The sequence below is a fragment of the Cydia strobilella genome, chromosome Z (assembly GCF_947568885.1).
Source record: "Cydia strobilella chromosome Z, ilCydStro3.1, whole genome shotgun sequence".
Classification (NCBI taxonomy): Eukaryota; Metazoa; Arthropoda; class Insecta; order Lepidoptera; family Tortricidae; genus Cydia; species Cydia strobilella.
Genome location: NC_086068.1, coordinates 9,360,602 through 9,384,013, shown reverse-complemented (window position 1 = coordinate 9,384,013; position 23,412 = coordinate 9,360,602). Strand labels below are relative to the sequence as shown.

At 36.3% G+C, this 23,412-nt stretch overlaps 1 protein-coding gene across 2 annotated transcripts in view; it reads right to left on the bottom strand.

The window, feature by feature from the left end:
* The window catches only part of LOC134754347 (homeobox protein caupolican), a 61,866-nt gene extending 42,784 nt beyond the window's left edge, over positions 1–19,082 (bottom strand). Inside the window, exon 1 of one of the 2 annotated variants that reach the window (XM_063690628.1) lies at positions 18,143–19,082. In XM_063690628.1, coding sequence (XP_063546698.1) covers positions 18,143–18,184 — 42 coding nt within the window. In that variant the 5' untranslated portion in view covers positions 18,185–19,082. The remainder of the gene's footprint in view (positions 1–18,142) is intronic. The other variant, XM_063690629.1, reaches the window with a different exon arrangement.
* Between the last annotated feature and the right edge of the window lie 4,330 nt (positions 19,083–23,412).

Here is a 23,412-nt window from a genome sequence, read left to right as displayed (position 1 = left end):
CCTGGAAAGGTTTAAAATGTGGCTTCCCGACACTTGATTCTGATTTTATCTAAATATTACTTCTTTATTTGGTGTCCATTGTGTATTTGTATATTGAATTTGAATTTGAAATAGCCTTTATTCCTGACTCATAGTTATTATTGCGTTTTACAATTATATTAGTATATGTATCTATATTTTATGTATTTATGCTCTTTTTTTTCTGCTTCTTCTTTGTCAGGCTGTCATTGACATAGGCCTCCTCCAGGCGGCGCCACTCCTCGCGGTTTTTTGAGAGTCTTCTCCATTCTTGAGTCATGAGAAGTCATCTTCCCATCTTTTGTATGGTTTACATTGGGGTCTTTTCTTTCCTCTTGGGTACCATTCTGTGACATCTTTTGTCCATTTGTATTTTTGTGAGCGCATCATGTGCCCCGTCCATTTCCATTTGAGCGTTTGGATTCTCTGGGAAACATCTTCTATTTTGGTTGTTTTCCTAATATCTGTGAGTCTGCATCGGTCTCTTAGTTGTATTCCCAGCATACTCCTATCCATACTTTGTTGAGTGACTTTGACTTTGTGCTCTTTTTTTTTGGTTAAGGCCCAGGTTTCACAACCATATCAAGGCGTACTGTCAAGTATTTTACACGAGCAGTCTTTGGGTCAACTATACTCAAAAGGCATACAACGCCCTTCGAATCCAATATAACGACGCCTTGATGCTGTTGGGACTGCCTCGTTACTGCAGCGCTTCAGGGATGTTCGCCGCGGAACGAACTGACGACTTCTATGCCGTCGGGCGTAAGCGTATAGCGTCTCTGTTGTGTCGGGTTCGGGGCAGTCACAACAGTATACTCAAGGTCATAGCAGACAGGGTGGATTATACATGTACCTTCCTGAAATTCTGGATTGAACTTTGTGTAAATAATTAAATAATTTAGTAGTAGTAAGTAACTAACGTAGTCATTAGCCAAACTAACAATTCTATGGACAAAATAATTATCTTAAATAAAGAATTAATAATAAAAATGATATGTTAGTACTGGGAGTATATATTATTATATGAGTTGTAAATTGTTTCTTTTCCCAGAAGTTGGAATTGAATTTGACTTATTTCTTTTAGAGACCAGTATCTAGCCCAGCTGTTTGTAATTCTATTTCTTGTGTTTGTTGTTTGTGTGAAGATATTAGTTGACCTAAGTATATATAGTCTTACATATTCTATTTCTTGATTTTTTATTTTTATTGTTTCTTTATTCTTACTATTAGTCATAGCCTTCGTTTTAGAGATGTTCATCGCTAGGCCAACTTTTTCACTTTCATCGGTAAGCTGGATGAGCATGTTTTGTAAAGACTTGGAATCGGTAGCAAATAGGACTAAATCGTCTGCAGGTGTGTTAATTTGGATCCATTTATGTTTATTCCCTAGCAGCAGTTTAAGTTTCTAAATACATTCTCAAGTATCGCTGAAAAAAGTTTTGGTGAGAGTGGGTCTCCCTGACGTACCCCTCTTTGGATTTCGAATTCTTCTCCCTGTGTCTCTAGGCGGATCTTTGAAGTGCTGTTCTCATATATGTTTCGTATTAAACGTATATATTTTAAATCAATTCCCTGTTTTTGCAGTGACTCATATATATACTTATAGTATATGCTGTCAAACGCTTTGTTATAGTCAACAAATGCAATGTAATATATTAGTCTATGTTCTGTGTATTTTCTATAACTATTTATTTATATATACCTATTTATTCATTTTATTTTGTTATATATATATATTATATTATATATAATATATGTATGCATTATTTCATTGTTGTTATCTAACAATGAATATTAAAACTAAAACTAACTACGATTATAATAACTAAAGCTAAAAATTAAAAATACCTATCAAAATTTTGTGCCCTTGGTAGGGTGCCCATCACGCAGGCAGCGTTCCTGCGCTGGATTGCTATGGCCAATCTTTGCGCGAGAAAGCCGCCTACGCGAGGGTCACCTGTGGCCTCCCTTAGACGTTTGCTGAGCGCCTTGTGGAGCCCCCGTGCCCCCCTACCCCACGGGCCTAGTGTTACAATCTGTGTTAATTTGTTGTAACAATCTGTATTCAAAACTTGCATAGCTTTACTTTTATTTAGGACATTTTTGTTTCTGTCTTGTATTTACCTAATAAATAAAATAAAATAAAAATTACGAAATTATGTTAATAACATTTTAATATGGAAACGTAATCTGATGTGGTTGAACGATAATATACAAGCATTATTTACTAATTCTTTTGTGCATTAATAAAGAGGCAGATTATGAAGGCAAACCGTAAGCCCGTGAGTCGCGCGACGACGAGGTGTGAACTAATGGTATGTAGGTACCTCATCCGTCGCGACGATGCGCCCACGTCGTAATTGTCCTACATGTGTACCTATTTTAAGTTCATATAATAAACTTTCACGACGGTGGCGTCTGATTAGGGTCGAGACTGACAGATCTGTGGTCGCGACGAGCCTCAATAGCTGTTTATTGTGTATTACAGCCGCCGAGCGCCGACTACGGGAGTTCGTAATGTTTGTCAACCCGGGCGTAATATCTTCCCGCGCTTGATTATAAATAAGTAGGTACGCACGGAATTAGCGGCTAGTAGATATGAATATGTACTATATATATATATACACGGTGTTACTTCAGCCACTGAAAACCTGAGACACCCCCATTTTTTTTTTTGAACTCATCTTGAAGTATTCATTCTTTAATCCGATCAATATTTAAAAAAATATTAGTTGTTTAGTTTTCTTAACAATTCTATTCGACTGGTAATTCTACACAAGATGCTTCGTCGTTTTAGTGACATCAAACAATTGCTAGTTACCATCGAAAACAGACCATATGCATACCTTACTGCAACGAGATAAGGTTTACCAATGGCCAGTTAGTGTTGCTCATTGACAAATAACGTGTCAAATGCTAGTTATTGATGTTGTTGCATTACAAACCTGTAGAATAGGCATGTAAAAATAATATAAAATTACCCCCATTAAAACATAGCGCGATCGATTCTCCTATCGATTCTGAACAAACTTTTTTTAGGTTTTCAGTGGGTCATGAAACACCGTGTATATATATATATATATATATGTATATTTCAAAATGATTATTGGCACGTAAATTTAGGAGTATGCCGGTGCCGCATACCGTCTCGGACGACCTCTGGCCAGCACATACTTGTGTGTGCCTTACGCCGAGGCATAAATATACCGTCCCTTAGAATTCGCAGCATCCGCGTATGTAACTGCTAAACACGATCTTTTCGTTCCCGCGTTTGAACGCGAAATATCTTATTATAAACGCAATGCCTTATGGCATCGCATGTCCGTCCTCATTGGCGCGATTCAAATTAATCCCTATTGTAAAGTAAAAAGATTCATATTATATATTGTATGAATGTAAGGGCTCTTAATATGGACGGTGTGTCGTACGAACACACGCGCGCTGAGCCGGTTGCGACGCCGGTGTGTGTAACACTATCTCAATCCGTTGCCGTATACGTAACGAGAGACTACAAAATATTACTAACCGCGTGAACAGCACTCCCTTCATTTCGGAGAAATTAATTAAAGTTTCCGAGAAGTGAGGGCTCATTCACCTAAGTATCTGATTAGGGAGAGCCGGTTGGGGCGCCGGTGCGATCTTAGGTGTCGGGTGTTTGGTGTTGCACTGCTCCTCCATCTTCGAAACAATAGCTACGTGTGATTATGTAACTCATTGAGCCCTCGGGGGTTTGTTATACAACCGTGTCATTGCAAGTGCCGGAACAGTGCAGTTTTTCAAACGATTTGATTGTGATAGACGTAACTGAACTGCACGAAATGATTTACATTCTTTTATACATATTATATTATAGTATAGAGGTATAGTAATTACACAAACTAAGTTAAATATGGCATTCTTTACGCTGGTCGCACGCGGAGCTCTAAGCCCATATCATATAACATTCTCTACAAAAGAAACTTGCACAACCTTTGACTCATTATAAAGAACAATAGCTCACCATACGAACGGTTACTTATTCATGGTACTTTATTAAAGTTGAAAAAAGAGCACCACCAATCGTTAAATTACGATTCGGAACAAAAAGGGGTCAGTTGAGAACCGACGGTCGACTGGGAACTGCAAAAATGACGAAGATTGTTCAGGGCTCATTATGAAGTTAAATGAACAGTGTTTGGTTTTGTTGCCGGTTACGTGTTCCGAGGCCGAGCACGCGTGTTGGGCCTAGGACGCGTCCAAATCCGAAAGGCCCTAATGATATACCAATCTCATAGTAATACTGACTTTCTGCCTTCCCGTTGGCTGGGCATATGTGACGGGGCACGGTACTGGGCATAAATACTGAATAACTCAACTCCAACTACTACAACCATTCAAAGTACTAAGCATGTTTTAGCTGTGTAGTCCATAGCACCAATGCGATAGCGACTACAGATGTATCCGGATCCGGAGCAGTTTCCACGTGACTAGTCATCACATTCTAGGAAATAACGTCTCTCGGTATAGTCGCATGCAAAACCAGACCAAGAAAAATGCTAATTCTTGAGAATCAACAGTGTCTCATATTGACATCGTTTTGATTCTAATATTTTTATGAAATAAAACTATGAAAACTGATTATATCGCGTATATTGAATTTATAATACATCCCGACGTTTCGAACCCTTTACAGCGTTCGTGGTCAACGGGTGACTGAACAATCATATTATTATTATATTATTATTTTTAGTATGTGGGTATTTTTGCACTTTGTAATTTTTCCTGTCACCCGTTGACCACGAACGCTGTAAAGGGTTCGAAACGTCGGGATGTATTATAAATTCAATATACGCGATATAATCCGTTTTCATAGTTTTATTTCATGAGTAACTATCGCGGTACCCGAAGACAATATTATCTAATATTTTTAGTTTTTAAACTGTTTTGTACCTCCGTAGTAAATATAATTTTAGGTACCTACTTATGTATAATGAAATCAATCAAACCTTTATGTTCGCATCCTGTGCTCGCCTTAATTCAGCTCAGCACGCGGTGTAAAGTCGGTCACAAAATATTAATCTGGAACCCGACTCTCGGTAAGCAAGCCTGACGAGTCGTGTGACCCAAATAAAAACAACTTTGTCACCTTTTGTTCCAGCTTGTTTCGCAAATGAAAATATAGCCCAGCGGCGGGGAAGTAGCATTTAGCATTTGAAAGCTTCGAGATAAATTAAATAGGCTGACATGGGTAAGTAGCCTGACGGATCGAATCAGTTTTAATGGAAAATGTTGGATGGTTAGTTTTAGACAGAATGTGAACTTCAGCACTAGCAAAAAAGCGCTCACCTTTTCTAGTAGGTACCTATGAACGGATGACAAAATGTATCAAGCTCATTATAAGTAGATATCTACTATGATCTAAAGAGCTTATTACACTATCCTAACTTAGTGACTAACAAGAGGGACGCCGCTATACATGAGAAACGATAGGATGTATCTCTTATCGCGTCACTAAATTAGGATAGTGTAATAAGCTCTTTATTATTCTATGACATCTTAATTATAGTTAGGTAATATAATTTAACTATCATCAACAGGTAACAGGCATCGAGGTAGTAGGTATATGTATGTTTTAGCAGAATTAATTGATATTATGATTACATATTATAAAATTCATTTTAAATATATTAATAACGGGTCACTCACGTATTTTAAGTCGAAAAACTCTCGACATGTTCGATATATTTAATATGCCTGTCTCACGGAAGTTTTGTTATTAAAATTCATTTTAATTAAATTATCTAAGGTTTAAAGTTATCCTTACGTATACCTAAGCTACGTTCCAATTTATCCGGTTTGTCTGTAGGTTTCCTTTAATACGTTGTTTATTTCTAAAAGTTGGAACATCTTGGTTTACTGAGTTTAGGGCCAGAAAATGAAATAGTATTTACTAGTAAAGTAATAGTACAGTGACGGCACAAAATATAGAGGCAATATTGTATTTTCGTGTCGTAAGTTTGTTTTTATTGTCTAGGTACATGTTAGTTATGTAACTGAGACACTAAAAATAAATTGAAACTTTGACAGAGGTGAATAATTTTTTTTTTCAACAGTCTTGTCCACGAACGCTTTTAAGGGTTTAAAACGTCGGGATGTATTTTAAATTTATTTATAGGTCGATATAATCAGCTAAAGTAATTTTATTAAATTTTCTTTTATATAGTTTTTTGTATTATGGTCATTAGTTCTTGCTTGTTTTGATAGTTGTGTGAAAGCACGTCATACTTAATAGTAGATTGTGCCAGAAGGGAGCAAAATTACATATTTACGGCGAGGGCGTATATTGAATCCTGAACGAAGCGAAGGATTCTATAATTGAATCCTGAGCGTAGCGAGGGATTCTAAAATAGAACCCTGAGCGTAGTGAGGGATTCAAGTATTGACGCCCAAGGTGGAAATAATTTTGCTACCATGTGACACATACTGTTTTTCACATCATCTATGAGGAAATTGTTATGTTCCAAAGTATTATTTTGACCTAAAAATATTGTATACAAAAAAGAAAAAAAATCATGTCCTAGAATAGAAAAGTGCTACTTTGATCCCCCCTAGCAGGGAAGAAAGTGCTACTTTGATCCCTCCTAGCGAGGAAGAAAAAGCCCCTTTTCGAATAGGTGATGTGAAAAGATATTTTTTATCAAATTTTAAGTGCACTGTACCAAGTTTGCATTTGCTTTGACTGGCGTAGGTAGTGCGCTTACCACACTTGCTACATGACCAAGTACGCGCGTGAATTTATATAATATTTATTTACTATATCACACAATGTACGGTTTATGTCCAAGTTCGAATAGGTAGTGATTATTAGCAACATCAAAATGTCCAAGTTCGAATAGGTAGTGATTATTAGCAACATCAAAATGGCTGCCGAATGGTAGCCATTTTGTTGACGGCGATACTTCCAATTTCGAATAGGTAGTGATTATTAGCAACATCAAAATGGCTGCCGAATGGTAGCCATTTTGTTGACGGCGATACTACTCTTTTCAAAGGGGTGACAGAATAATAGTCTTGCTCGGTAAACTTATTATTCTGGCTAGTGAGGGCCAATATAAAGCGAGTTTTAAAAATATTGTTCTTAAGGTCACCCCTCCACTAAAATGTTTATAAATTTGTTATTGAACTCGCACCGATATGATTCTTTATTAACTAGGTAAACATACTACAACAAATAGCAGGTTATCAGCAAGTAACGACATAGAGTGATTATTTAACTTTAAATAAGCATTGCACTTTCAGTTAAACAAGTATAATTATCGTAGCGAACAATATTTTAAACATATACATAGGTGTTATAATAATTATTCAGATGGAAGGAAAACATAGGACATTCATATGTATATATATTATCCGTATATACTACCTATAGAAACTAGGTACTAGGTGTAGGAAGATTAATCTACCTCTACAACGATAATCGTTACCTACTACATAAATTAAATTTATTTTCACGTTTCACATCCAATATTTAAAATTGGGTGCCAAAACTATAAAACTCGCGACAAAGAAAGGAAATAAATTCAAATTAAACGGTTCTGGAGCGATTCTAACTCGATGACACGTCTGAAGGGTAAGGTGAGAAGTAGGCAGTAGGTTTTGAGTGTATATGTTAGTTTAATGATACATTTAATTGTGCAAGTAAACCGACGCCCGCGCATGCCCTTACCCAGAACGCGATTAAGCGTTTACTGCCCATTCTTATACTTAATTGCTATTTAAAAAAAATTCAAACACGTCGAAGATCCTTGCATTTCTGGAAACGCATGTATGGGTAGGTTTATTCCAAAGAACAGATGTAGTACTTGCACATTGATGATAACATTAAAGTCAAAATTTCTTATCGAAATGCTCAACTCTGGTTGACTTGTTCAGTAAAAATCTGAGAACTAATCTTGACATCTGTTAAAATGAATCATATCGAAATGAATAAAATCATAAGTAACAATTTAATACCTAAGTAAGTGTGAGCTGTAAACCACGCGAACTCATTCGCAAAAATGATCCGAAAACTAAGGAGAAAAATGAGAGAATAGTGGCAAACAATCAATATGTAAGATCACTGGCATGCCTTTGTGATTTATTTCAGTTACTCGATTAAGGGTTAAATTGATGTAAATTAGCAAATTATATAATTGTGGTGTGTTACGACTGTTACGAGGTCGCCTCGTGTTAACCACTGCAGAGCTACCAGTCAATGCCAGGTCCGAAATGAACCGAGATGTTTTCACACATGCAAATATGTGTCCCAAATCGCCGGATTGGAATGTATCCCACATCCTACGTCGTCCATCCCCTGCGTCCAGAGCTATATAGATTTAGACACTCTTTATTATGTTATAATGACGCCCCTAACAGGGAATTGAGAAGTTAAAGATCAAGAAAATATTGTGTTGTCAGTAGTGGAGGCGAAAGCTCGGAAATAATGAGGATAATCCCCTTTGTTAAGGGAGTGCGTCCCTCGCATGAGGCTTCTTATCAACAAGATAGTGAAAGTAGATCGCGCACGCACTGCCCTGCTGCCGGGCATTATCTTTATTAACATTCGACTACTACTCACTTAGGATTTCACCGTTTTAATTATGACCCGAACTAAGTAATTGACAGATAAGTCTGACGAGTCCTATATTAATTCGACAGCCATGAAATTTAATAAACCGTTATCACAGAGCAAATACGGGTGAGCACCGGTTCTAATAATTTGCCAATAAATTAACCACTCAAAGATAATGTGGGAACGATTGGGGAATAATGAATTTATTGGATACCTACATAGTGGATATTCGCACGGGCAGCGCGGACGGCGCGAGCTTGGCATTTTTGCGCTCCATTCAGTGCCCCCGCTGCTTTGTATCGGCTAAGAGTTCGCAGGCATTCTCTGTCCGAGAATTAGGTACAATATTGTTGGCCGTACAACCTTGAGATGGAGCACGAAATACAACATATTAAATTGCTATCGTTTTAATCTTTTAGACCTCTCGCCATTAACATGTAGAAATATGTTTAAGACGCGAGGTTGTAAAACTCATTGAGGCAGAACGTAACGAGTTCAATTATAGTAGGAAGTTATTTATTTGTTCGACTTTAACTAATAATAGGGAGTTTTTTTTGTTGCTAGTAAGTTTTTAGTTATCTTGCCGGAAAAAATGTAAATTTAGTACTACTTAACTGCTTCATTTAGAACTAGTACTTGACGCCATAGACAAATAACAAAGACATGATGAAAACTTAAAGAGAAACGTGAAAGCATCAAAATTTGTTAGTCCTGATAACAATTTATAATATTTACTATTTATTCCGTACAAATTACACTTCAGAAGGTTGTCATTTCCGATTCATTAATGCGCCAACGGTCATGGCCAAAAATAACTTTGTCAATTAAACAACACCCAATAAATAATATGTAATATCTAATATATATAATATATATATATCTAATATATCGCGCGTGTAATATCTCCGGTGTTGCAGGCGTTCATAGGCTACGGTAACTGCTTACCATCAGGCGGGCCGTATGCTTGATTGCCACCGACGTGGTATAAAAAAAAAAAATATTAGATTTAAAAAAACACTAAGTATAACAATTTTGTTTTGTTTGATAAAATTAAAACTTAAGTAATAAAATTTAAATAGGTACCTATAGTCAGCAGCAGAAGTAGCTAATCGAGAACAAAAAGACATATTAATTTATCCCAAACAAGAAAATAGAGTTCAATGCGTATAAGAGTTTACATATAAAATAAAACTATGAAAACGGATTATATCGCGTATATTGAATTTATACTCGTATTACATCCCGACGTTTCGAACCCTTTACAGCGTTCGTGGTCAACGGGTGACTGAAGAAAAGCTACAATGTGCAAAAATACCCACGTATAAAAATAATGAACCATAATAAACCATACTGTGAGACTGATGACCCCACAGTCAAACTCTTTATTGAGTTTTGCGGGGCTATGATTATAGTATGAATACTCTGTATTTTATTAAATATAGGTAAATAATAATGAAAAATAAACTTTAAGGCTGGTTGTACATGCAAAATCGGTCGGTTGTCGCGTATATCTTTACTCGAAAATAGTTGTAGTGTATAACTAGCCTTATGAACCGATTTTGCATGTACAACCAGCCTTAAAGTTTATAGTTTATTATGGTTCATTATTTTTGTATGTGGGTATTTTTGCACTTTGTAGCTTTTTTTCAGTCACCCGTTGACCACGAACGCTGTAAAGGGTTCAAAACGTCGGGATGTAGTATAAATTCAATATAATCCGTTTTCATAGTTTTATTTCATGAGTAACTGTCGCGGTAACCGAAGACAATATTAGTTTACATATACTTGCTGACCGTTAAATTAAAAAGGCTATTTTAAAGAAAAATAAATACCACTCTGTTTTATCTTCTCAATTTGATAGCAAATGTGTATAATGTATAATCGCAAGGCATCCACAATTTTATCGTCAAAAGGAGGCTAAATATTTATTGTAAATTGGTTAGAGGACCCTTGTAAACGATGTAAATTTAAATAAATCGAAAATGAAATATTCAATTCTTTTAAATTTAAGTTAACAAGTGTTTTTCCGGTTAAAACTGGTTTCCCTTAATATCTTGCGACACAAAAAACATATTTTCACGTCACCAATTCGGGAATGGGATTTTTTCAATCGAAAATTTTGAAAAAAAAAAAGGAAAACCTTACTTAGTTTTTCATTGTGTCAATAACATACTAAAAATCATGGAGATTGGAAAATGTTTAGAAGTAGAAAACCGTTTTCTCTTTTAGTATGGACGAGTACGAGCTACTTCCCTCTTAATAACGTGTTACAAAATTGCTTGCCTCTCTTATGTACAGACTAAGCGTCAAAAATATCTACCATTTTCTAATAACAAAAACATGTACCAATAACAAAAATATGCAACATAAAATATTTTAAACGAGTAATATACAGTAATATATGTATATCTATTTGGAGAAGTATTCCAGGGTGGTAGATTCTTTTGGTGCGTTGTTTCATTAATTACTATTGATGCTGACTGTTCTTGTCTCTCCTAACTTTTGACTGACTAAGCAATGTGTATAACTTGTTTCCAGTGGCATTTATTTTTGAAAAGTATTTCTTTCTATTTGTCACCGTGGAACTTTGTAAAAGTGTTGACCAAATCATTTAGGAAAAATAATTTTATATAGTTGCCTCCAGATTTAGGCGAACTAAATGTTCCGTTTCACGCTATCCTCTTGCGTTCCATTATAATAATATTCTGTAGGTAACATTATCCCTTAATGTTATAGGAAAAAAGTCCCGAATGTTATAGGGAAAAAGTCCGAACTAAATTGGCAAGTCAATATGCACGAATGATTCCAAAGTTTGGCCAGTACTGTTCATATCGATATTTTCAAAAAAGTTTGAATTAGAGAATGTCACGAGAATTCACCGCCTGGGGGGCGCTACTGTTGCGCGGTCAGTTCAAGTGTAAAACTTTAAGTATTTTTAGGGTTCCGTACCCAAAGGGTAAAAACGGGACCCTATTACCAATGAGGATATAATAAGATAGAGCGGTACTGTCATAGTAAATTTTGTAACCAATGTAAATTCATTGCCATCTATCGACATACTTTGAAACTAAAAATGAAGATTTATAAAAATACGTAAAATGTATTTAAATATGGATAAATGATTTTTTATTTGCATTAATTATTTTTATATGATTTTGACCCATTTTCTTTCACTGATATGCGTTAAAATTATAATTAACAAACGAAACCATCAACGCCCTCTATACGAGAGTAGGCCAAAACTAGTGGCGCCATCTGATCGAAAATCTAATTTTCGTGATTTTCGAGGCACGTTTATTCCTTAGACTGTATCCGTCTATTACGGAGTTATATATATCTTTGCTATTACTGTCCGTCTGTCCGTCCGTCTGTCCGTCTGTCTGTCTGTCACCAGGCTGTATCTCACGAACCGTGATAGCTAGACAGTTGAAATTTTCACAGATGATGTATTTCTGTTGCCGCTATAACAACAAATACTAAAAGCAGAATAATATAAATATTTAAATGGTGCTCCCATACAACAAACGTGATTTTTTTGCTGTTTTTAGGGTTCCGTACCTCAAAAGGAAAAAACGGAACCCTTATAGGATCACTCGAGCGTCTGTCTGTCTGTCTGTCCGTCTGTCTGTCTGTCTGTCCGTCTGTCACAGCCTATTTTCTCCGAAACTACTGGACCAATTAAGTTGAAATTTGGTACACATATGTAAGTTTGTGACCCAAAGATGGACATGTAACGTAAACAAATTAATTTTAAACACGGGGGCCACTTCTGGGGGGTAAATGAGAAAATTAAAAAATAAAGTGTGTCAAACTATATCGTGTTACATATCAAATGAAAGAGCTCATTGTGAGAATCTTAAATAAATATTTTTTATATAATTTTAGGGTAAACAGTTAAGAAGTTATTAAAGAAAGGCAAAAAATTACCATTATGTCAGAAACTACAGGGCCAAAAATTTTGAAAAAAAAAATACACAAAATAGATCTTTACCTATAGATCACCGGAAAACCTATTAGAAATGTGCAGTCAAGCGTGAGTCGGACTTAATTACTTAGTTTTTGATCCGACCCCTACGGGTTTTTTAAAGACATTTCACATAAAAAATACATTGTTTAAATTGTGTAATGTACCGAACCCTTGGAACGCGAGTCCGACTCGCACTTGGCCTGTTTTTTTCCGTAATGGTACGGAACCCTTCGTGCGCGAGTCCGACTCGCACTTGGCCGGTTTTTTTTATCTTATTTTACAAATGTTCGTTGGTATTTCGAAAATTGTGCAATTTTATAGTAATAAGGACAAGAATATTGGATAAATATATTGTAATTAAACAAATGTTTTTTCTCCTGATTGGATCGGTAACGTCACAAATTCACAATCTATGCTTACAATCGAATCACCCACTTTTCTTGTGACATTCATAAATCAAAATCGTTTGTGACCCCTTTATAATTATCACATGGGTAGCAATTGCAATGTTGATACCATAAATGAATTCAGCACCCCCGATTTATACGAAAACGATACCAAACTCGGCCTAGCAGCTTCACTGATGTAGATAGTCAAGATAAAAATGAGAGCCCTAAATAAACCTTCAAGAGCGGATATCTCAAAAACTATACAAGATATCAAAAAACTTGACTTAATAAGACTTTTAACAAATTAAATCTCTTTTCCTTTTTTTATAAGTGGCCAAGTCGCTCAGACGCATAGTTTCCGAGATATAATCGAAAAACCGAATAATGGAACCTTCAAATCCTCCTCCCCCCCAACACCAGGGTTATGGCCGGGGACTTTTGATATGTTCACCTCCTAACTAGTCCAAACAAAGCTACGAAGTCAAAAATTGTGTTTTAAGCAGTTCCCTGTATAACTTTTTTTGGGCATTCATTTCCTGGCCTATAAGTTCCGCTTCAGTCCAATCACAGATAGAGAAGATATTGGGTGATTCCCAAAACCCTCGGTTTGGTCTCTTTTGCCCACACGTGAAGGTAAAACGAACCAGGCACGAAGGCAAGATGGACCTATAGCAACATAAGATGAAAGATAAAAAACTGTCTACTTATTCAACTGCACACCTTTTGCAAACAATTGCTAACGTAATAAAAGTGAAGGTAGATCAAATTTTGCTATTTTTACATCAAAATACACAAAAATTTAATTAACTTGATAAAAACGCGTGCCGCTGCATGGCCGTTCCAAGCACACTGGCCAACATTGAGTGAGAGGAGACTGTCAAGTTTACATTGATAGATAACGTTAATAGATTGAAAGTTATTAGCCCGGTCCGTTTTACCCACAGGGTCCGTTTTATCCAGAGGGTCCGTTATACCTTCCATTCCCCTACTATACAGGGTGGCTAAAAAATAAGTGCTTTCCCGTTGCCGTTGCGTTGGCTTTGGGATTATACTGAGCAACTTCTACTATGGGATCAACCACGAAATCGCGAAAAAAAAAAAAAACCAGCCAAAATGTATGAAACAGCCAAATTTTTTTTTTCGCAATTTCGGTTGGGTATAAGTTGCTTAGTATAATCCCAAAACCTCCCTGGCAACAGGTATGCACTTTAGCCACCGTGTATACCTCTAAGAGGTGCCAAATGGTTCGTAAAGCATTGAATGTAAATAACATAATCTTGTTGCCATGTTTTGATAATGTAATATAATATTATTATACTTACCTACTTTATTACTTTTTGTTTATTACTTTATTTGTTGTGACCTGTAATATTACAATTACCAATAAATGATGTCTATGTCTATGTCTATTACTAATAAAAAATAAAACATTTAGAAAAAAAAATTAAATAAATAAATAAATAAAAATAATATATTAACCTGATGTGCTAAGTATATCTAGAAGACAATTCCTGAAACTTGACTTGACTACCAAGGTTTCCTTAGGTACAATATTTTCTATAGGTATACACATAATATAGATAAAATAGTGTACTGAGGTGTTCAAGACATGACAAAACTCGTCTTCATATTATGGTACGGTCACGGTTATCACTTATTAAACCGTTTAGCGTTAATATTAAGCTAATATAGGTAGTTGTTCAATTCTTTTGCCATGAAATGTCCAATGTAAAGAAAACGCTAAAAGGCTCAACAGTTAAAAGCCGTGACTGTATGGGTAGGTACGTGATATAATTTGTTCTATACCCATGACAAATACTATAAAATAAAATTTATGAACATAATCTCAATACGTCCAATGTGACATGTAAGATAAGCACAGTTTCTATGTACCATTCTACATAATGTACCTACATACATTAGAGCTAAGTATTTATGGCATAGATGTGTCAATTCATTTGCTTGTTCGATTGAACATCAACGAATAGCCACGTAGATTATGATCTATGCATTTAGTCTACAGCCGGGAGATACCGATAAGCGGTAAACGCTCTAGCCGACTAGCCGAGTCTCATGATGAAGTGGGACGTTTTTCCTCTGAGCTGCGGAGAGCTACCAACGTGTAAGCGATGTGGGCGGGCTCAACAACTTGACAACGTTTCATTTCTTCAGTTAAAACTGTTCTTGAATGAATGAATTTTTACCGGTTAAAAACTTTTTAACAACCTTACTTTGTTTATTGTGTGTATTATTGAGGATATGAGTATAAAGTGATACTTATATAACTAATATTAATAATAAGTAATCATTTTCATATGTGAATATCGCCGCATGTATTAATATAGGTAATAAACAAAAAAAAAAATGCTTATTGACAAAGTATTCCATTTGAATTTTTAAATTCTGAAATATTTTAAAAAACATGGCTATTTCTAATAATCGTACCGACCTAGGTACCTTAATAATAAAAGAACACTTCGTCAAATGATTAGAGTAAAGTAGAATACCTATTCTGATTGTTTTTTTTTGTAAATATTAGAACTTTTGCGCTATAGGTATATGATGCAAGTTTGAAACAGATTAAGTCCGATTTTTTTACTTTTTATAAACGTAAATTTACCCTCAAAGAAAACATGCCACTTCAGAATTTCTATCAAAGTGACCGGGTTTCAAGGTTCTTGAGTGTTAGAATGTTACAGAATCATCTGTTTCGTGGCAGTTAAATACAATAATTTATTTTTATATCATTCGTGAATGCTATAATAGGTATAAATATCGCTTCTAAACCTAGGTACCTACTGTTTTATTTTGGACAATATCCACCTACCTTAAATACAATGGGGTTGAAAACAGGACCCTGCAAATTTGCATTATGAAATCAGAACCCTGAAATTTGTATGCTTAGAAACATACTTGTCATACGCAACGCAAACCATGACAAGTATGTATGTTTCTAAGTATTCAGATTCAGATTGTAGGATTCAGATTGTCATAATGCATTGCATACCGTAAAACGAGGTGGCTTTAAAATGCCGGGGCGACTTTGAAATCTCAGCTTTTTTAAGTCATAATATAGGTATTTTAATGCGGAATTTTTTACACTAGGTGAATATCAATATTAAGTAATCCAACTAGTTTCATGAACAGTTTCAGTAAATAATGAATAATGGTTGTTTTGTGGCCATTTCTAAACTATCAAAGTAACCCCAAACTTTCCTAAAGCCACCCCGTTTTACCGTACGTTGCGTACGTGGGATAAGTGTGTGAAGTATGTCCCTGCTTTTAAACCCTTTTAACCAACATAGGACTCATTAGCAACAGTATGGGTCAAAGTTGAGTCATCCAGCCTCAGATACGCTGTATGCGGATGGATGGTGTACGTTTATTGCTATAGCAGTGCCAATTACCCGATCGGTAATAACAAGTAAGTTGCGCTGCGCACAATGCCATCCATCACGTTGCCACTCTGCTTGTAGCGTTAATCGCCTACATTGTATTGTCGTAATTGTTTATCAACGTGAAAATTCACAATCGTTTGTTCTTGTTCGAAACGCGTGAGTCAATTGTTTTATATTGGATTTTCCTGTAACTTGTATGTAGCGATCATAGTAGGGATTTTTTAATGATAGCTTGTGGTCATTTGATGTGTCTATCCCAGTTAGTAAAAAAAATATTGGTTTATAATTTATATAGGTACTTGCATGTAACGTATGCATGACTAAATGTTAGTACCTACACAAATTTAAATTATAATATAATTAGAACTACTTTATTCGTAACACATGCCTACCTATGTAGTTACAGTCAGCAACTATTCGCTTAGCACCTTTGCATACAAACGTCTATGCAGAGGGGGTACCTTTTCTGTGTAGCTGACTGTACATGTTTAAAAACATCTAAAGCAAATTTACAATGCAATATACAAACGTAGGGTACTAGGTACCTACTCACGCATACTTTTGGTATTAGTGTAGGCTGAGGTGTTTTATAATGGGTTCAAAGGACCTAATCAAAAGGGATGAATTTGTAATAGGTAAGGAAAAGTTAAGAGTAGTCCTAAGAGCTAATTTTAACGTTTCCACTTAATGAAAACGAACGCCTTCTAATTTAAATTTCTTATAATTTTATAACGATTTTTGTGTAAAGTCGTCGATGAAATCTGTCCCGAGCCAGCTGGCGCTGACGGCCGGGTTGATAGTTTAATTGCTTCCTACGACAGCTTGACAACACCGATGTTTAAACAACGTTTACAGTTATGAATTTTACAGGATCTAATACTAGAAGATAATTGCTATAATCAAATCATAATTTTAAAACAATATATTTAGACTAGGTATATACATTTTAATTACAATGCAGGCAATCACTTAAAGCACAAACAGCTGTGTTTAATAACTTCATCTATGTATAATAAGATAGCGGAAATATAAAGTAAAATTAATTTATTTTAGACATCATTAAAAGTAAAAACCAATAGGAACGTGACTGTGATAAGACGGCTCTCCTCAGAATCCAATTGCACTTATTCTCCTTGGTTACTAATTGGATGTTTCTAACTTACTTACTAATTAAGGCAAGCAGTGTAAAAACAACTTGTTTGACAATGATGGATACAGAAGAAAATTTGTTACGTTATAGGTAGGTACCACGTGCTAGATTATTAAAATGATAATGTTTTGTAAGTGAACAGTTGTAAACGTTATGTTTATACCAGGCACAGGGTGAGCTCTGCCGGAATCTTGACTTTGAATTTAATTGTTTATTTATTTGGGCGTCGAGTTGAAAACTTTATATTTTATTTAGTGAACCAGTTGCACGATATACCTATCAAGGTAATAACGGAAACTTCTGGTTCCGTTTTACGCAGCCAACTTGAGTGTTGCGAATTCGAACAGATAAAAGAAATCTTCGTGTAAACCATCACATCTCTTCAAACATTGGAACGAATGAAACAGAGACTTTTTTATTTGAATGGGTGAAATGAACAATCCAGATTGTAATAATATATTTTAACTTGAGTAACTATGTCAGCATACCACAACACAGGCTGTTTATTATTAGACAGATTTAACTAAGATCGCTCAGCAAAGAGTTGAATCGAAACTTTTAAGTGATCAATAACTTTTGGAAACTACTTTGTATAGAGTTGTTAAATCTGTGTAAAACTTTAGTAAATACCTGATTGGGCGGAGATCCTCGGAAGGCGAACTGGGACGTCATTTTTCACTTTTTTTGAACAATTAAAAAAAATCCACGTATTTTCCGCGTCACTGTCCGTACACTTCACTGTGTCATGTCTCGCGGATTCAGCCGGCGCATCCGGCGGTGCAGGCTGGCCGGGCGGCCGGGCGCCGGATCGATGCGTCGGGAGCGGAGCGGACCGCGTGGTGCACGGCGCGTGGTGGCGCGCGCGGCGGCAGTGGGTAATGCGGTAGCTGCCCGCCAGGTGATAGTAATTGGCGCCGCGTTCTCACTCTGCCGTCAACCGTCCCGCTCGGCGCGCACACGCACACTGCTGCCTGTGTGCGTGCACCTCACCGCTCCTTCTTTTCACGCTGGCGTCGCCGTTTGACCCCGCGCGCTGACGACGCTCTCGATTTTTGCGGTGCGGTGGGTGGCGCCCGCGGCGGGGCGGCCCCCACTTCGGCCCCGGAGGTGGGGGTAGATGCACTCCTTTTTTAAAGCTTCTCTTTCTTTTCTCGTATTTTCTGTTAGTATTAGTAAGAAGCGGTCTCTTTTATTTTATTTTATACATATTTATTGTGATAATTAACAGTGACGATGCGCACAACGAGCTAGTCAGTCGAAGCGTCGACTTAATGATAGCTTTGCATTTGATTAAAGGTAACCACGACATTTGTAAAAAAAAATTCGATTGTAGAGGGGAGCGGAGGCACGGGTGTGTGGATGTGTACGCATACCCCTGTCCCTGAAAGCGAGCCAATTTAATCTTGCCATACCCGAAGTTACATGGCTTATAAACAATTAAATATCTCTTCTGTGTGATGAGCAATAAATCTGCTTTTAAGCACTTCAATCGCTGGGGACCACGCCACGCCACTGTCTTAATAAATAGGTAGGCACTTAACTATGTAGTTAAATGTGAATTAGACCAAGGTAAGTAGGTAATTGTAATTAATATGAAGGCGACGAATATTTTTTTTGTGATTTGATTGTGAATATAGTGAATATATGATATGGTAGAGTAGAGGAAATTAACATGACAGGCCGACTACCTACATTGTAGAGCTCTAGTTCATTGAGTCTTCGGCTCACTCACTGCTTACACGTCGCGACTTTGTCTAATAGAGACGCAATTCTACAACAAACGAAGTTTACACACTTAAGTATCAACTTAGTATGTAGTAATCTTCAGATGAAAAAGTCTAATTAAATAATAAAAAACTCGAGATGTAAGTAAACAAAGATAATATTTACATCATTAAGTTTATAACTTAATAACTTATACCTACCTAGTGTACTGTGACGTCCTGCCATTGAGCGCACTCTAACAAGCGTCGGTCAATCTATGACACTGCAGATTAACGAAATAAAAAGCGCAACGTTCCCAATCGATCTGTTCCCCTCTTCTTTCTTATCGCGCGAATATTTCACACTGCACGCATACCGACCGAAAAAACTCGCACACATATAAAATATTCAAACGGTATAACAAAATAAATTATCTTAGGTGAGTATGAGTGTTTGCGTGGCCCCCTCCCCTGGGCGGGTCGGCGGCGACCAATTGGGCCCAGCGTCGCGCGCCGGTCGGCGCGCACTCGCGCCGCGGCCGCCGTGCCGGCTGCACGCGTCGCCTCATTCACTTACCTACCTATTTACAACTATTAATGTTATCGGTACAGACACGGTCACATACATGTATGCTACCTACTCTTTCATTCCTAACAAACGTCTTTTTTTAAATTTACAAAAAGAGTTAAGTAGTATTTGTGACCTAGGGGGGACATTCAAATTTGTAAAATATGATGCCATTTTGAGTTCAATTAAGTGCATCACGCTCGCACAAAAAATGATTGTGACACATTGTTAAACTGGTTTCGCTCTAAGAAAAAACCGGCCAAGTGCGAGTAGGACTTGCCCACCGAGGGTTCCGTACACATTAAACTTTTTCATTTTATTATATTTATTTTTTACAAATTTATAGTTTTCAGACTTTTCCCTATACTTTTAAGACGATATTACTTGCCAAATTTCATAGTTCTAGGTCAACAAGAAGTGCCCTCTAAATTTTGATTCCCTTGAGTTGTGTCCAAATGTACGTTTTTTGCGTCATAAATGGCCGAATAATTTTTTTACGTTGATTTGAAGTTTGATTTTTTCACAGCTTCTGTAGACCTGAGTATATAATTATAGTTTTAATTTCAACTCGATACCTCCACGTGTTCCCGAGATAAAGGGTCTGGACAGACAGACTGATGAATGGATGGACGGACGGACGGACAACAAAGTGATCCTATAAGGGTTCCGTTGGGGTACGGAACCCAAAAAAACAACATGAATAGTAAACCTCTATTAAAGTACATTTTTTTTAATAATCCGTAAAAAAAGGTGCTTGTTTGTACAAAAAAACCGGAACAGTCGGACTCGCGCACGAAGAGTTCCGTACCATAACGCAAAAAAGGCAAAAAATCACGTTTGTTGTATGGGAGACCCCCACTTAAACATTTATTTTATTCTGTTTTTAGTATTTGTTGTTATAGCGGCAACAGAAATACATCATCTGTGAAAATTTCAACTGTCTAGCTATCACGGTTCATGAGATACAGCCTGGTGACAGACGGACAGACAGACAGACAGCGAAGTCTTAGTAATAGGGTCCCGTTTTTACCCTTTGGGTACGGAATCCTAAAAATGATCCATAAACTGACATCATATATATTATCTAAATTATCGTATTAACCCTTATCTTGGCAAGGCTGAATTTAAACATTTTTTAATTTTTTTGTGACCTATTAAGCATACTAGACTAAAGTCGTCGTCAATAGAACTTGCAAATGATGTAAATTATGTAAACATACCATTTTACACTCATTACTTCGTAATCTCGCTCTTTAAAAGAAAAACCACGACCTTACAGTCTGTATAGGTAAGTACCTAAATATTTTATATATAAAATTTTTTTGTTAAATTAAATGTTAATTTTATTAATATTTCAGGGAAAATAACCTTCGTAAAAATGCTAGGTTATATGTCAAACGCTAGCAAAATTTGTCATATTTGTTTACATTATTTGCAAGTTCTATTGACGACTTTATTAAAAAACCGGCCAAGTGCGAGTCGGAGTAGCATTTCAAGGGTTCCGTAAATTACACAATTTAGGCAATGTATTTTTTATGTGAAACGTGAGTGAAATATCTTTAAAAAACCCGTAGGGGTCGGATCAAAAACTAAGTAATTAAGTCCGACTCACACTTGACTGCAATTTCTAAGTAATAGGTTTTCCTGTAATCTATAGGTAAAGATCTATTTTGTGTATTTTTTTCAAAATTTAAGACCCAGTAGTTTCGGAGATAAAGGGGGGGAAATGGTCATTTTTTGCCTATTTTCTTGAATAACTTCTAAATTGTTTATCCTAAAATTATAAAAAAAAATTATTTGAGATTCTCACAATGAGCTCTTTCATTTGATATATAACACGATATGATTTGAAAAACTTTATTTTTTAATTTTCTCATTTACGTGGCCCCGATGTTTAAAATTCATTTGTTTATGTTACATGTCCGTCTGTGGGTCACAAACTTACATATGTATACCAAATTTCAACTTAATTGGTCCAGTAGTTTCGGAGAAAATAAGCTGTGACAGACGGACATACAGACAGACAGACAGACGCACGAGTGATCCTATAAGGGTTCCGTTTTTTACTTTTGAGGTACGGAACCCTAAAAATAAGAAAAAAAATCCAGGTTTTTCCAGTTTCGGAAAATCATATGTATCACATTTGATACAATGCCAATCCCTCGACAAACTAGAGAACAAAAATGTGGATTTTAATTAAAATAAAACATGAATTGCAACAAAGATCATCATTTATTGGTAATAAAATGAAATCTAAAGCATCAGATGTCTATTACCCGTAAACATAAATTATATCTACGAATACCTGATCACATGGAATATTTTTTTTATCCCGAAGAGATCAAAATAACACGTCAACAGAAAGTTGTGTGAAATAGAAAAAAGAAAACATCAAATTAACCCATTATAGACTAGCGGTCCCATATGGTACCATTAATTTACGACTTTTATTTTCGCGTGATTGGCCAAATTGCGACGCGTAAGACGGGCTTTTATTGACGAAAGTTGATCTAGGAGACATAACGCTGCCGACTATTAACCTAAAACAGTACTTATTTACATCAGTCGCGTGTGATTGAATGTCAAATAAGATGCATCGCAAATTTCGCGAAAAAATGTTTACGCCGTTCAAGTAAGTTACAATATTTGGTTTACTAACAGATAAATAACAAATGTTATTGCCAAATCGTTTAATTTAGTAACATTGCTTTAGTTTAATTTATTTAACTAGTGCCGGTAGGTATAAATATTATAACTACAGCGTGTTAAAGTTACTGGTACCGTACGGGATCGCTAGGCGATTCCCGTGCGATTTTTTCAACAACCTTTCGTTTTTTATCTGTTAAGTAGTTTTATTGTTTTTAGTAATACACGATAGTGATTTTACATTTTATCGAAATATCAAAATGAAGTATTATTTAGTAATCATATTTTATCGTTTTTTATAAAGTTTTGTCATATTTTGTACACTGCGTACACGAGGCATTGGCAATTTTAGAGGATAATGAGGACATTGAGGCTGAGGAAAAAATTTATATTGAACCTCCAGATCCCGCCATCGCTTCCGATGAAGATTCAGGCGAAGAAGATGCTGGTGCTTTAATAAATAATTTGAACGGCAGACAACTCAACGCCGCATGCGAAGTCGTACCTATTCCGTCAGTCCTCACGACCGCGTCGGTCATGCCGCAATAAGAATACCGTATCTAGCCAAGAAGATGGAGAAGACAAGGGACTAAAGGCCGCAGCAAGCTGCAAGTGCAGCTGGTTAATTGGACTTTTGTCGGCAAATAACACAAACGTATCTAACCAGATATCAAAACCTACCTCTTACCAACCAACTTCTAAATATTCCCGAACTGACAGCCGTTCAGTGACGCCATAAGGCACGATGGTCGAAACCACCTTCTCATTCCTTCTCAGAAGCGACGAAGGTCTGCGTACGAGAACTGTCAGGCTCGGTCGAGATTGGAATGCTCGAAATGTTATGTAGGATTATGTGCTGCATGCAACTACCAATTTCATGTAAAGTACCTGAACTATTTTTTTGTAACGTCTCGGAAGCTCATTTATTAAATAAATATAGTAAAACATACGTACTGTATGTTATTAAGTTGCAACCGAAGAGG